The following is a 16,567-nucleotide window of genomic DNA, read 5'->3' on the forward strand; positions in this document are numbered from 1 at the left end:
CCATTTAACCAGCTCCGTCCCCCTCTGCCTTTTCATCTCACCTCCAGGCAGGAACTGCCCACATAGTCTCATGCGTCTACTTGAGTTAAGAAGCACACTCCTAACCAGTATCATTTTATGTCTTATAGTCCAATCTAATATTTGTCTAAAGAGTTGGCTTCAGGAGTGGTTTTTGTTTTGAGCTAACAAAGAGTCCAGGGGCCACGACCCCGGGGTCCCTCCAGTCTCAGTCAGACAATTAAGTCTCTTTACTAGAATTTGAGGTCTGCATCCCATTCTTCTCCTGCTCCATCAGAGATTCTCTGTTGTGTTCCCTGTCAGGACAGTCGTTGGTGGTAGCCGCCAGGTACCATCTAGTTCTTCTGGTCTCAGGCTGATGGAGTCTCTGGTTTCTGTGGTCCTTTCTTTCTCTTGGGTTCATATTTTCCTTCTTTCTTTGGTGTTCTTCATTCTCCTTCACTCCAGGTGGGTTGAGACCAACTGATGCATCTTAGATGTCCACTTCCTAGAATTTAAGATCCCAGACGCCACTCAACTCATCGGGTTGCAGAATGTTACTTTGTTATGTCAATTGACCTAGAGGTTCCCTAAAACAAAGGTCCCCAGACCATGGCACCTGCTACTCTGTCCTTTGAAGTATTTGGTTGTATTTAGGAAACGTCTTAGCTTTTGGAGTAGTCCAGTTGTGCTGACTTACCCTATATTGTGTGTTATCCTTCCTTTCACATAAAATAGTTCTTGTCTACTATCTAATTAGTGAAAGTCCCTCTCTCTCATTTCCAGCCCACCCTTGTAGCCATCAAAGAATGTTTTCTTCTGTGTTTAAACCTTTTGTTGAGTTCTTATAATAGTGGTCTCATACAATATTTGTCCTTTTGCGACTGACTAATTTCACTCAGCATAATGCCTTCCAGATTCATCCAGGTTATGAGATGTTTCAGGGTTTCATTGTTTTTCTTTAATGTTGTGTAGTATTCCATTGTATACATATACCATAATTTGTTTATTCATTCAGCAGTTGATGGACACCTTGGTTGTTGCCATCTTTTAGCTATCGTAAACAGTGCTGCAAAGAACATGGGTGCACAAATATCTATTTGTGTGGAGGCTCTTATTTCTCTAGGATATATTCCAAGGAGTGGGATTGCTCTACTGTTTGGTAGTTCTATTTCTAGCTTTCTAACCACCAAAACCAAACCCAGAGTCGTCGAGTCGATTCCAACTCATAGCGACCCTATAGGACAGAGTAGAACTGCCCCATAGAGTTTCCAAGGAGCGCCTGGAGGGTTCAAACTACCGGCCCTTTGGTTAGCAGCCGTAGCACTCAACCACTACACCACCAGGGTTCCTGAGCTTTCTAAAGAAGCACCAAATTGATCTCCAAGTGGTTGTATCATTTTACATGCCCACCAGCAGTGTATAAGTATTCTAGTCTCTCCACAACCTGTCCAGCATTTACTATTTTGTGATTTTGGATTAATGCCAGCATTTTGGCGTGAGATGATATCTCATCCTAGTTTTGATTTGCATTTCTTTAATGGCTAACGATCATGAGCATTTCTTCACGTATCTGTTAGCAAACTGAATGTCTTTTTTCGTGAAGGGCCTTTTCATATCCTTTGTCTGTTTTTTTAATTGAGTTAGTTGTCTTTTTGTTGTTGAGGTTTTGCAGCACTTGTAGATTTTAGAGATTAGACGCTAGTCAGATTTGTCACAGCCAATTTTCTTTTTCCCCAGTCTATCCAAAAAAAAAAAAAAAAAAAGACCAAACCCAGTGCCGTGGAGTCGATTCTGACTCATAGCAATACTATAGGACAGAGTAGAACTTCCCAGTCTATAGGTTGTCTTTTTACTCTTTTGGTGAAGTCTTTGGATGAGCATAGGTGTTTGATTTTTAGGAGCTCCCAGTTATCTAGTTTCTCTTCTGGTGTTTGTGCATTGTTAGTAATGTTTTGTATACTGTTTATGCCATGTATTAGGGCTCCTAGCATCGTCCCTATTTTTTCTTCCATGATCTATATCATTTTAGTTTTTATATTTAGGTCTTTGATCCAGTTTGAGTTCGTTTTTGTACATGGTGTGAGGTATGGGTCTTGTTTCATTTTTTGCGGATGTATATCCAGTTATGCCGGCACCGTTTGTTAAAGAGACTGTATTTTCCCCAGTTAATGGCTTTGGGCCTTTGTCAAATATAAGCTGCTCATATGTGGAGGGATTTATGTCTGGATTCTCAATTCTCTTCCATTGGTCTATGTATCTGTTTTTGTACGAGTACTAGGCTGTTTTGACTACTGTGGCGGTATAAAATAAGTTATAAAATCAGTTAATGTAGGGCCTCCCACTTTGTTCTTCTTTTTTTATAATGCTTTACTTGTCCAGGGCTTCTTCCCTTTCCATATGAAATTGGGGATTTGCTTCTCCATCTCTTTAAAAAAACACCACTGGAATTTAGATGAAGATTGCATTTTATCTGTTGATCACTTTGAGTAAAATAGATATTTTCACAATGTTGAGTCTTCCTATCCATGAGCAAGGTATGTTTTTCTGCTTATGTAGGTCTCTGTTGCTTTCTTAGAGTAGTGTCCTGTGGTTTTCTTTGTATAGGTCTTTTATGTCTCTGGTTAGATTTATTCCTACGTATTTTATCTTCTTGTGGGCTATTGTAAATGGTATTGATTTAATGATTTCCTTTTGGAAGTTCTTTGTTGGTGTAGAGGAATACAACTGACTTTTGTATGTTTCTCTTGTAACCTGATACTCTGCTGAACTATTAGTTTCAGTAGTTTTCTTGAGGGTTCTTTAGAGCTCTCTGTGTATAACATCATATCATCTGCAAATAGAAATACTTTGACTTCTTCCTTACCAATTCGGATGCCCTTTTATTTTGTTTTCTAACCTAATTGCTCTGGCTAGCGCCTCCAACCCAAAGTTGGATAAGAGTGGTGATACAGGCCATTCTTGTCTGGTTCCGGTTCTCAAGTGGCATGCTTTCAGACTCTCTCCATTTAGGATGATGTGGGCTGTTGGCTTTGTATAAATGCCCTTTACTATGTTGAGGAATTTTCCTTCTATTCCTATTTTGCTGAGAGTTTTTATCATGAATGTGGGTTGGACTTTGTGAATGCCTTTTCTGCATCAATTGATGGGATTATGGGGTTCGTGTCTTTTATTTATGTGATGGATTACACTGATTGTTTTTTCTAATGTTGAACCATCCCTGAATACCTGGTATGAATCCCACTTGGTCATGATGATTTTTTTTTTTTTTTTGATTGTTGAATTCTATTGGCTAGAATTTAGTTGAGAAGTTTTGCTTCTAAGGTCATTGGGGATATTGGTCTGTAATTTTCGTCTTTACTTGGTTTTGGTATCATGGTTATGCTAGCTTCATAGAATGACTTTGGGTGTACTACTTCCTTTTTATGCTCTGAAATACCTTTAGTACTAGTGGCTTTAACTTTTCTCTGAAAGTTTGGTAGAATTCTCCAGTGAAGTCGTCAGGGCCAAGCTTTTTTTTTTTCTTTTTGTCAGAAGTTTTTAAATTACCTTTTCAGTATCTTCTTTTCTATGGGTTTATTTAGTTGTTCTACCCCTGTTTGTTAGTTGCGGTAGGTAGTGTGTTTCTAGGAATTCATCCATTTCCTTTAGGTTTTCAAATTTGTTAGAACACAATTTTTCATAGTAATCTGACATGATTTTTTAATTTCATTTGGGTCTGTTGTAATATCACCCATCTCATTTCTTATTCAGGGTTATTTGAGTCCTCTCCTGTTTTTCTTTTGTCAGTTTTGCCAATGGTTTATCAATTTTGGTAACCAACTAGCATTTGGTCTTGTTAACTCTTTCAATTTTTTTTTCTGTTCTCTATTTTTTATTTCATTTTGTTCTGCTCTAATTTTTATTATTTTCTTTCTTCTTGTGCTTGAGTGTTTCTTTTGTTGCTCCCTTTCAATTTGTTCAAGTTGTAGGGACAATCCTTTGATTTTGGCCCTTTCTTCTTTTTGTATGTATCCGTTTATTGCTATAAATTGACCTCTGGGTGATGCTTTAGCTGTGTCTCAAGGGTTCTGATAAGAACTGTTTTCTTTCTTATTGGATTCTACAAATTTTTTTTATTTCCATCCCTAATTTCTTCTATAACCTAGTATTTTTTGAGCAAGGTGTTATTCAGTTTCCAAGCGTTTGATTTCTTTTCCCTGCTTTTTCTGTTATTGATTTCTACTTGCATGGCTTTATGGTCAGAAAAGAAGCTTTATATTATTTTGATGTTTTGGATTCTGTTAAGGTTTGCATTATGACATAATGTGTGGTCTACTCTAAAGAATGTTCCATGCTCTTTGGAAAAGAAACTACACTTGTCTGCTGTTGGATAGGTCTATGAGATCAAGCTGGTAGATTGTGGCATTTAGATCTTCCTTATCTTTATTGAGCTTCTTTCTGGATGTTCTGTCCTTCCTTTAAAGTGGTATGTTCAAGTCTCCTATTATTATTGTGGAGCTGTCTATCTCTCTTTTCAATTTGTTAGAGTTTATGTAACTTGAATCTCTGTCTTTGGGTACCAAAATATTTAATATGGTTATATCCTCCCAGTATAAAAAAAAAAAAAAAAAATTTTTTTTTTTTTTTGTATTATCCCTTAAATCATTATATTGTGTCCTTCCTTATCCTTTATGAGGGATTTAACCTTAAAGTCTATTTTGTCAGAAATTTGTATTGCCACTCCTGCTTTTTTTGTTTGTTTTTTACTTGATATATTTTTTTTCTTCCTTTGAGTTTTAGTTTCTTTGTGTCTTTAAGTCTCAAGTGTGTCTCTTGTAGGCAGTATATAGATGGATTGTGGTTTTTAATTCATTCTGCCACTCCCTGTCTCTTTACTGGTGCATTCAGTCCATTTACATTCAGCTTAATTATGGATAGGTATGAGTTTCTTTCTGCCATTTTGACTTTTTTGTGCGTGTGTTCTTGACATTTTTTTCACTTAGTTTTTTGTACTGAGTAGTTTTTCTTTATATATAGTCTTTTCCTCTTTTTCACTGTTGTTGATTGTTTTTGTTAAGTCTTTATGCTTTTCTTGTATTTTATGTTGATGTGTAGGATTGTTAGTCCCCTTCGTGGTTCCCTTAATATTTACCCTTATTATTCTAAGTTTTATGTTTTTGTTTCTTTGTATAGCCTTGACTTTCTCTTCATATGAAAGCTCTATAACTACATTTTTTAGTTCCTCTTTGTTGTTTTAATGTTGTCATCTTTTACATAATGACATTGCTGTTTCCTTGTTTTGAGTTTTTTTTTTAATCTTGATTTATTTTTGTGATTTCCCTATATGGGTTGATTTCTGGTTGCTCTGTCCTATATTCTATTCTTAGGTTGTTGTCTGATTTTCTGGAGGACACCCTTTAGTATTTCTTATAGTTTTGGTTTGGTTTTTGCAATTTCCCTAAACTTCTGTTTATCTGGAAATGTCTTAATTTTGCCTTCATATTTGAAGACAGTTTTACTAGATTTATGACTCTTGGCTGGCATTTTTTTTTTTTTCCTTCAAGGCTTTAGATATGTCATTCCATTTCCTTCTTGCCTGTTTGGTTTCTGCATTGACTATCCTTTGTAGGTGACTTTTGGTTTATCCCTATCCACTCTTAAAATTCTCTCTTTGTTTTTGGCAAGTTTGATCATAATATCTCTTGGTGACTTTCTTTTGGGATTTACCTTATGTAGGGTTCAATGAGCATCTTGATAGATATCTTCTCGTCTTTCATGATATCAGGGGAGCTTTCTGTCAACATGTCTTCAAAAATTCTCTCTGTATTTTCTGTTATACATCCCTGTTCTTGTACTCCAATCACTCATAGGTTATTTCTCTTGATAGAGTCCCACATGATTCTTATGGTTTCTTCTTTTTTTTTCATTTTTTTTTTAACTGATTTTTCTTCGAATATATTAGTGCCAAGTGTTTTATCTTCAGTATCACTAATTCTGACCTCCACTTCCTCAATTCTGCTCCCCTAACTTTCTATTGAGTTGTCTAATTCTTAAATGTTATTGTTAATCTTGTGAATTTTTGATTGCTGGCTCTCTATGGATTCTTGCAGCTTATTAAATTTTTCATCATGCTCTTTAATAAAATCCTTAATTTCCTCGACTGCTTTATCTGTGTGTTTCTTCTCTTGTTCTGTGTTTTGCTTGATCCCTCTCCTGATCTCTTGAAGAGTTCTGTATATTAATCTTTTGCATTCTACCTCTGGTAATTCCAGGCATATCTCTTCGTCTGGAATATTCCTTGTTCCTTATTTTGGGAGCTTGTTGAAGCTATTGTGGTCTGTTTCTTTATGTGATTTGATATTGACTGTTGTCTCCAAGCCATCTATAAGTTATTGTGTTAATTTAATTTATGTTTGCTTACTGTGTCCTAGCTTCTTGCTTTGTTTTGTTTTGATATTCCCAAATAGGCTTCTCAAGTGAGCTAGCTTGATGATAGGTGCATTTGAAGCTCTAACGTCCTGTCACCAGATGGATAGAGCTATTACCATGTATATCAGCCTAGGAGTCAATTCATTTTCTTTTATGTATTCAGCTAAGGTGTCCAGATAGCCTGTCACCAAGTGTGTGGTGCAGGCTCCCACTTACAGTCTTAGAGGTGCAGGGGTGATTGATGTAGGCACAGGTGTCTGGTTGCAGCAGGGGGTCACACTCTGAGCAAGGCAGAGGACAACTTTCCCCTGAGTGTCTGTGAGGAAAGCACACCACTGTTCCCTAGACTGTGCAGGCAGGTGGGCTCTACAGCCTGTCCGTGGGCACCCAATGCTTTTGGCTGTAAGTACTGGAAGACATCAGTTATCCCTGGACCCTTGTCACAGGTAGCTAGGTGGTATAGGTGGAGCCACCAGTCCTCGGGCCTCTGATGTTTGTAGGTGAGGACCCTGTTTTATAGGCAGAGTGGTTTCAAACATCAAAAACTGGCCTGTCCACTACACAGCTGAAAACGTTGAAGTCAAACCTCAGACACATACACTGCTGCACTGTGCCAACAAGGCTCTAAGCTGCTAAAATGGGCCCACACAAGACCATGCCAGGGTGAAAGTCATTCAAAATCTGTGGACTGCTTGTGCCTGGACAGAAGCCGCTTCTGCCCTGAGTTCCCAGTTTATGGGAGTCAGCAGATTATTTTTTCCCCATTTGTTAATTTGTTCCTTCTCCAAGGCCGGGAGAATGGCTCAGGATGCACAGCAGAACATATCTCAGGCCCAGGGAAATTGACTGCCTCTGAAGCCAGCTCAGGGTCTGGGGTAGAGTGAGGAGGGATCAGATAAATGGGAAAGAGTTCTTTTGAAAGGGGTTCTTTTTGATCCATGTGGTAAATTAGATGCAAGTACTTATCTTCTGCTGAGAGCACTGTTCTTTGCTATTCCAGAGGCATGAGTAGAGTCTGTGTCACTCACTCTCTCTCTTTGTGGAAAATGCAAGCTAATGCTATCACTAGCCCTGCTGTGATTGCACCAGGGGATTGGGGCTGAGGGGTGTCAGTTCCCGCAGAGTCAGGTCTGGAAACTCCTTGCTGCTTCTGAACCGTCTCACCCTCCTCCAGCTGCTCCAATTTCTTAACTTTGCCTTTAATGTTCAGGGCTCCTAGCTTGTCATATATATAATTGATTCACTCATTTGTCCTTGTCTTTGTTGTAACAGGGACCACAGGAAGCGTCTGACTACTCCACCATCTTGGCCCCACCTCTCTTGGTTGTACTTTTTCCAACACAGATTTGTTCATTCTTTTGGGAGTCTGTGGTGTATTCAATATACTTTGCCAACACCATAATTCAAAGGCATCAATTCTTCAGTCTTCCTTATTCATTGTCCATCTCTCACATGCATATGAGGTATTATTAAGGTAGGGCACATCTTAATGTTTATGGATTTTCTCTCTTGTAAAGTGCTTTTAGATGTCATTTGGTCAATTTTCTTTTGAAGTATTTGTTTTTATTCTTATTTATTTAACATTTTCTTTTATACTAGGCATGTGATTTCTTTGTCGCTTATATATCTAGAAACTATTCCCATTCATTTTGTTTTTCACTCCTTGAATGTCCTTTGATAAATAGCAATTTAAATTTAATATAGTAAAATAAACCAATTTGAAGAAACAAATCAAAATTTTTGTGAATGAACAGACTGAAAATCAAATCACTTATATTTATAAGATTTAAAACAAAGAAATAATTTCATTTCTGGTTAAGATTCAGTGGGTCACAGCAAACCAATGTTCCTTCTTCAACCACTAAGAAAATCAGGATACATTTAAAATATTTATATAATTTTTAGAGGCATCAAATATCTGTGAAAGAAAAATGATTGATAAGAATGTTAAAATGTAAACTCATTTCTTAAGTCAGAGAACGACAACCCAAAAACAGGCTCACTCTTAAATGACTTACAGTCTTTTGCAATTACAAACAATATTGCAATATATATTTACTGGATAATTTCATATGTGTGCACGTTTTGTTGACTCCAAGACTAATTAACCCAAAAATCCACTGGTGTCAAGTAGATTCCAACTCAGGTGACTTCATGTGTTACACAGTAGAACTGTTCTATATAGCTTTCTTGACTGTACTCTTAATAGAAGCAGATCACCAGACCTTTCTTTTGCTGTGTTACAGGGTGGGTTCAAACTGCCAAAATTTGGTTAGTAGTGAAGTTCAAACCATGTATGTCACAAAACACTAAATACAAGTGTGATATTAGTCAATGATGTCCAATTCTTCTCCACAGGATTTGAATCATTTTTCACTTCTCCAAGAAGTATATAAAAATGAATGTTTTCACAAGAAATTGAATATTTTTATATACTAATTTCTGTGTAATTTAAAATTTCACTATTTTTTATGCAGTTGAATGCCTTTTCATATGTTTAAGGGATGATTTTACTCTTTTTTATGTGAAGCTTTATATGTTTGGTCCATTTTTCTGTTTGTAGTTTTCACTTTTCCTTGATACTCAAAAATACTTTATTTATAAGGGAAATTAGCACTTTATCTGAGGTGTGATCTACAGTTATTTCCCGAACTTTATTAACCATATTTTGGCATGACTTTTTATGCTTGTTTATATAAATATAAATAAATAATTTTTTTAAATTTATAATATAGGAAACTATTTCATTTTTCATAATTGGATTTTTAAAAATAATTTGTGTCCCGCATTCTAAAATTTTAGCCATAACTAGATAAATTTTCCTTACTTTAAAATCATCCTTAAAAAAAATTCTTTCTCTTAGAATTATTTTGTTAATTTTCTGAAATATTTAAACTAGTATACCATTTGGAGTCTTTCCTGCTATGGTATAAAGCACTAGTGAAAATGTATCTTTTTTTCTACAAGACTGCCCAATTATCCCAATAGAGTTAATTTTAAAAGTCCATATTTCAGCTATTTCATTTGCTATTTTTATTATAAAATACATTCTCATTTGTATTTGAGTCTTCCATTTATGGCATCAGAAGATCACGTTAATAATGCACAATATAACCGTGATCATATTATGAGACTTTAGAATTCCCCTTTAGCTTAGTTACTTCTGGGCTGTGCACCTACTGTAGCGCAGACCTGGCTGGCATTTCACTCCATTGCTGTGCTCTGCCACACCTGATTCCCATGGGAGGCCTTTCTTACCACATACTCTTAACTCAACTTCCATGATTTCAAGGTCATAGTTCCTGATACCTTTCAATTAACTTCCCCAATCACTCTCTGTAATTATATTATAGGGAGTTCCCTTTCCTGTAGCTAGATGGTACGTACATAGATTGACAGATAGATAGACAGGTACATAGATAGATACTTTAAACAATCTTTAGGTTTGTAGTGGAAATATATATAATCTCCTACTAACCTCAAGGATGGAGGTAATTATAAACACTTAGGAATCACTATTTACTAAGTAATAGGAAGTAAAATCTTATTTTCACAAGACGAAATTTGGCTTCAAGTCAATATTCCTAAACCACCTAAGAGTCAGATATGAAGTCTTGAAGGGGAAATATTTTATAAAAATAGACTACTGACCTGGAGTCTTGCCCTAACATCGGCTGGAATTATATCAGCATCTCATTTTTTCCTAAATGAAGTTTAATAGGATTCACATCCTAAAAATGGGTTCACAGAGGAAATGAAATTGGGGAAGGATGATGGACTATTGTAAACAAAATAAGAGTTCCCTTGTGGTGATTAATCTTGGGGCCAAAATTAAAAAAAAAAAAAAAAAACCCACTGCCATTGAGTCGATTCCAACTCATAGCGAACCTATAGGACAGAGTAGAACCGCCTCTTATGGTTTTCAAGGAGTGCCTGGTGGATTCGAACTGCTGACCTTTTGGTCAGCAGCCATAGCTCTTAACCACTATGCCACCAGGGTTTCCAAAATTAAAAAAAAAAAAAAAAGTTTTGAACTAAATTAAATATATTCAACAGCCAGCCCTCAGTTTGCCCAGGGAGTCTTGAAGAAATAAATTATTTATTATAAGATTTGTAGGTAAAAATCTTCTTTGTTGTCAGAACATTTTTTACAACTCTTACAGAGGCCAGCCTCTGAATTTGGATCAAGGCTTCCACTTCAGAGGAGAAAATAAGCAAAACAACTTGAGGAAAATGTGACGGGTTCAGCCTCAGAGGAACAGAGGGCCCTTATGAAGCAGTCATAGTAGATAAGGGAAGAATTGGATTTGGATCAATCTTGAATGGCTTCCAATGGTATTACTCAGTTTAGGACAACCCAGGACCTTATTCAAGTCTAAGAAATAAGACCTTCTGCACACTCTATTCCATTGAGAGTTTGCAAGGAAGAGTATTCTGGGTAGAGCGAGAACTACCTGGGAAAATAAATAAATCAAGTCAGAGAGTGCCAAAGAGATTTGTTTAATTAGAAATTTACCTGTGTCAGCGGGAAAAGATCCCACAGGATGGAGAGAACTATTTTATTTGATTTAAGGAACACTCCATGTTCAAAATGAACAGTGTTTTACAGATGGATTACGTACCATTGATGAAAGAAGGTGTTTCAGCCAAAGTAATTTAAATACATAAAATGTAAACTCTCTTCAGTGAGGAAGAAACAAGGTTATCACAAACCAGAACACAAATCCACTGCACTCAAGTAGATTACTATCCAAAGGGACCCCTCAGGACAGAGTAAAACTGCCCTATCATGTTTCCAAGGTTATAAATCTTTAAGGAAGCTGACGGCCACAACTTTCTCATATGGAGCAGATGGTGGGCTCTAACTGCAGACCTTTTGGGTAGCAGACGAGCACTTTAACCACAGCACCTTCAGGTCTCCTATTATCCAAAATAAGAAACGTAAATATGTAATATTTTATTAATATTCAACTTTAGTTCATGATATTATTAAAATTAATTTTTAACATGCAGTAGCAAATGTACTGTTTTACTAAAGCAGCTCGTTTATATTTCTGACTCTATTAAATATAATTTACCTTAAACAATGATTTTAAATAGTGATATTAATAACTTTGAAACTCTGCCAATTTGAAAAATTGCTATGTTTTTGTAAGAATACTAAATAATATTATAGGAAAACTTCATTTCTAGCAAAGACTTTGTAGCAAATAAGCATTATATTTATGCATTTTAGTTCTGATATTTTAATAAGACATTTAAAATAAAACAATCTATGAAATAAATCTACAAACATTGAGGAATCCAAGAAACACTTATTTTAAAGAAAATAATATTTTTATGTTAAAGAATTCATAAAATAATATAAAGTTTTAAGTTCATATTGTTTTTCAAGTTAATTTTAAGGTTTACATTTCTAATTTATGTCAAAAATATAAACACAGCTGAGGTTTAGGTAGATTGGGGGCATTGACAATGACTAATACTTAACTGAATCAGAATCTTGTTAACCAAAGCCAAACTCATTGCCTTCAAGTGGATTCTGACTCATAACCACCCTACAGGATAGTGTAGAACTGCCTCACAGGGTTCCCAAGGCTGTTAATCTTTACAAAAGCAGACTGTCACATCTGCCTCCCACAGAGTGGCTGGTGGATTTGAACCAACGACCTTTTGATTAGCAGCTGAGCACTTAGCCACTGCACAACCGGGACTCCTTCAGTTTTGTTACGTATTCCTTAATCATTTGGATTTTTTCCTAGGGAATGGCTGCTCAGATTTCAAATAAAAACATGATACCATCAAGTTTTATTTCCCTTTAAATAATAACAACTTAAACATTTTCAAGCAAGAATAGTAACTAGATAGTTTTGGGAGAACATATAGGGTAAATCTCTGCTCTTTCTACCCTGTTCTCTTGAGGAAAACACAGACAAATCTTATGTAATATTACACATGGATAATTTCATCACCAAAAAGTTGAGTTTGTACAATTAAAAATGTTGTTTCTTTTAGCACTCACAGTCATTTTATTTAATTAACAAGAATTATTTTTTATTAAATGCTATCGTTCAAAATACATAAAGATTTGTTTCTTTTGATCTTAATTCTTCTCTCCCTCTTAAGGGTGATGCTTTCATTTTAATAATGGAAAGCCTGATGGTGTAGTGGTTAAGTGCTACGGCTGCTAACCAAAGGGTTGGCAGTTCGAATCCGCCAGGCGCTTCTTGGAAACTCTATGGGGCAGTTCTACTCTGTCCTATAGCGTCGCTATGAGTCGGAATTGACTCGATGGCACTGGGTTTTATTCCTTTATCTTAGTTCAGAATCAAATCCTGAGTACCACATTAGGTATACACCCATTTTCTGGGATCTGTATTGATTTCAAGTAGTACAATAGTCACAACCTTTACCACTCAGATCGTTTAGTACCAGTAAAAGAAAATGCATGCAAAGGCTATTACCCTAATTGCAATTCTAAGTGCTGAGCAGTCATGGGTACTATAGGTGCTACATGTCCACAAAGCAGAGATAATGATATAAATCCAAATATTGGCAGAGAATTCATGGAGAAATTGTACCTTTTGAGTTGAAAGTTTTGGAGTTTGCAACATTTTGATAATTCCTTTTAAGATCTCATTTCATTAGAGAGTATTGTACATGTTGTATAGTGACAGTAAAATCATCATCATCCTGAAGTTGCCATCGGCCTCAGGTCAAGCCAAAGCCTTCTCTGCCTGCTCGTCTCATCTTATGGTTGTGGTATTATTCTTTGAATCAGGTGTTATTGCTACTTAAGACCCAACACAAGACCCTCAGAGGGAACTGACAAAATTCTTTCTCTTTTCTACACTGTGCTAGTAAAACTTTAGTTTTAATAACAATTAGAATAAATGGATGATAATAATAAGTATTGATAACAATAGCAATAATAGATAACAATAGTAAGAGGCTTTATAAATGCCAGAACTTCTTCAAGATTTTTTATTTATATTAAATGATTTATTTTACTTAACAACACTTAATGTTGATATAGTCACTAGTCATTTTACAGCAGAGAAAATGTGACATGGAAAGATTAATAAACATACAAGATGTCATCACACAGCTAGATGTTGGAGCTACAATTCAATTTTAGTCCATCTGGGAGATATTGATCTATAACCATGGCACAGAGTAGTGGTGGCACAGTGTTTAAGCACTTGGCTGTAATAAGAAGGCTAACAGTTCAAACTCTCCGTCTACTCAGTGGAATAAAGATATGGCAGTAGTCTTCCCTAAAGATTTACAGCTTAAAAACCCTATGGGGCAGTTCTACTGTGACCTATAGTGTAGCTATGAGTTGGAATTGACTCCTTAGCAATGATTTTTTTTTTTTTTTTTTTAACCATGGCACCATGCTTCTTCTCTACTTGGTTTACAAGATGCAAACCCGTTAGGGTGGAGAGATATAAATCAGGGTGAGACAAGAGGCACCTTGTCTCTTGCAAAATTTAAGTAGGCATTTACTTTCAGGATTGTGCAAGTGCAAGAGAGACTAAGCCTCCTTAAATTTTGCACCTTAGGAGCTTCACTAATTAGTCCTTATCTTGGCCTTGACTAAAGACAATGGTGGGAAAACAATATCCAACAATGGAACTCAAAATCGCTATCAAGTACTTAACTAGGCAATCTGTTAAATCCTAGGGCTACAGGCTTAAAGGACATATTATCATAATCATAATTATAGACGCATAACTAAAAAGAAATCAGCTTAAAATTGGTAAGTAGGAGATACATTTTACCAATATTATCTCATTTAATTCTCACAAAGAGGTAACAGAAACTTTAAATAATAGCTTGATATCGCAAAGATAATAAATCATTGAGAAAGGGGTCAAACTCATCCATTAAAAAAAAAAGATGCTGATTTGGAGTCACAAAATCTACATGCAATTGGTCAAATTATCCACACTTAGTGAGTCTCAGTATCTTCATATGTAAAGAAAAGTGAGTTTAGAAACAGTTACCTAAATTGTTTTTTGAGAAGCAACAAACATAATCTCGGGTTCACAGACCACAATGGGTATAACAACAGCCAACATCATTCCTCCTACTGTCCCACATATAACACAGGTAACGAATATGCTCCTACTACCCCTGCTTTTCCAGGGAGACCACTTTTATTAGTAGTATCTGAATCAATGTTCCCGGACAATTTCCCTGAATAAAATCCTCTTATCTTGCCCACTTAACATCTTACTGAAAGATAATTGTTTTATTCCCATATGCAAAATGAAATACTCTCACACTTTTCTTTCTAAACGACCTAATGTGAGCTGTATTATAAGAACTTATATGCTTAAAGGTGGCTTGGTGGCACAGTAGTTAAGTGTCCAGCTGCTGACCAAAAGATTGATAGTTCAAGACTACTAGTGGCTCCTTGGAAACACTGTGTGGTAATTCTACTTGTCCCTATAGAGTAGCTGTGAGGTGGAATTGACTCAGTGGCAATGGTATGGGTATATGCTTAAAATCATCAGGGGTGGGAGAAGGGAATGTTGAAACAGGCAGTTGAAAATGTGTGTTAGAAGTTGGCTTATGACATAGTGTTTGAGGAGCTTGACTAAGAAAATGCATAGAGAAGTACAATAGGATTGTCAAGATGTGTAATTAATTAAAGTGAGGTGAGATGGTAAAGCTGAGGGTCCATCTTCAGCAGTTACCAATTGCTCCAGTGCCTGTGCTGAGTCAGGTGTAGCTTGATCTATCCTGGGCTGTGCTTCCAAAGTATAAGGAAATGATCTTAAAATAAATGTGAGGGGACTGTTTACTGTGATTTAATAGGAGGATGTGGGACATACATAAATAGTGTCATTCTTAAAGTGCAAACCATTGCGGTGATCATAAAATCCAACCCAGACCCCTCAGTACACCTTAGAGAAGAGGCAAAGGGATACAGGTAGGCAAAGGAAATACCCACGTAAAGTTACCTTTTCTACAGATGAATCATCAAGGAAAACCACCACAAGATAATCTAACTGAAATCATTGAATTTGTTCTCTTGGGCTTTGCTGACATGCCCCATATCCAGTGGCTTCTTTTTGGATTGTTTTTAATCATCTATATCATTATCCTGATGAGCAATGGCACCATATTTCTAATAACAAAAATGGATCCTGCTCTCCAGAGCCCTATGTATTTTTTCCTGGAAAACTTTTCCTTCTTGGAAATCTGCTATGTATCAACTACTCTCCCTAGAATGCTAATTAATATTGAGACTCAGAGAAGAAGAATTCCTTTAGTTGCCTGTGCTACACAGATGAGCTTTTTCCTTCTGTTCGAAGGCATAGAATGTTTGCTCCTGGCAGTGATGGCCTATGACCGCTATGTGGCCATTTGTAACCCTCTGCACTATCCTCCAGTCATGAACCACAGGGTCTGCATTCAGTTGGTGACTGGCTGCTGGACCATTGGAATCCCTCTCACTATCGGGCATACATATCAAACTTTCTCTCTTCCATTTTGTGGATCTAAACTAATTAACCACTTCTTCTGTGACATTCCCCCAATACTCAAACTGGCTTGTCGGGACACCTTTGTAAATGAGATGTTGGTGTACGTAGTTGCTGTGTTATTTGCTGTGGTTCCATTTCTGTTGATACTGGGCTCCTACAGTAAAATCATCTCCATCATCCTGAAGTTGCCATCAGCCACAAGTCAAGCCAAAGCCTTCTCTACCTGCTCGTCTCATCTAATGGTTGTGGTGTTATTCTTTGTATCAGGGATTATTGCCTACTTAAGACCCAACACTAGACACTCAGAGGGAATTGACAAAATGCTTTCTCTTTTCTACACTATCCTGACTCCTATGTTTAATCCCATGATATATATTCTAAGGAACAAGGATGTCATAATGGCACTGAGAAAATTGCTATGTAAGTAATTCACTTCATTAAAGAATGAGTGAAATGTATAAGAATTGCTTTCTTATGTATTTTTAATTAAATTTCAAAAAATGTATACTTTTAACATATCTTGTGTTATGGATTGAATTGTGCCACCCAAAAAATGTGTGTCAACTTAGCTGGGCTATGATTCTCAGTGTTGTGTGATAGTCCATCACTTTGTTTTATGAGTCAGAAACTTCTAGAAGGCAATTTGTTTGTTTTGGTGATTT

The 16,567-nt window shown here is 36.3% G+C and overlaps 1 protein-coding gene across 1 annotated transcript; it reads left to right on the forward strand.

Moving 5' to 3' along the window:
• Positions 1-15,391: 15,391 nt before the first annotated feature.
• Positions 15,392-16,333, forward strand: LOC126080275 (olfactory receptor 10AG1-like). Its single transcript, XM_049891530.1, has one exon. The coding sequence runs from the start codon at positions 15,392-15,394 to the stop codon at positions 16,331-16,333; it is 942 nt and encodes a 313-aa protein (XP_049747487.1).
• Positions 16,334-16,567: the final 234 nt, after the last annotated feature.

The sequence above is a fragment of the Elephas maximus genome, chromosome 7 (assembly GCF_024166365.1).
Source record: "Elephas maximus indicus isolate mEleMax1 chromosome 7, mEleMax1 primary haplotype, whole genome shotgun sequence".
In the NCBI taxonomy this organism is placed as follows: domain Eukaryota; kingdom Metazoa; phylum Chordata; class Mammalia; order Proboscidea; family Elephantidae; genus Elephas; species Elephas maximus.

What these genes read in the sequence shown, in the direction of transcription:
- LOC126080275 (XM_049891530.1), top strand. Translation starts at nt 15,392, where the DNA reads ATGAATCATCAAGGAAAACCACCACAAGATAATCTAACTGAAATCATT.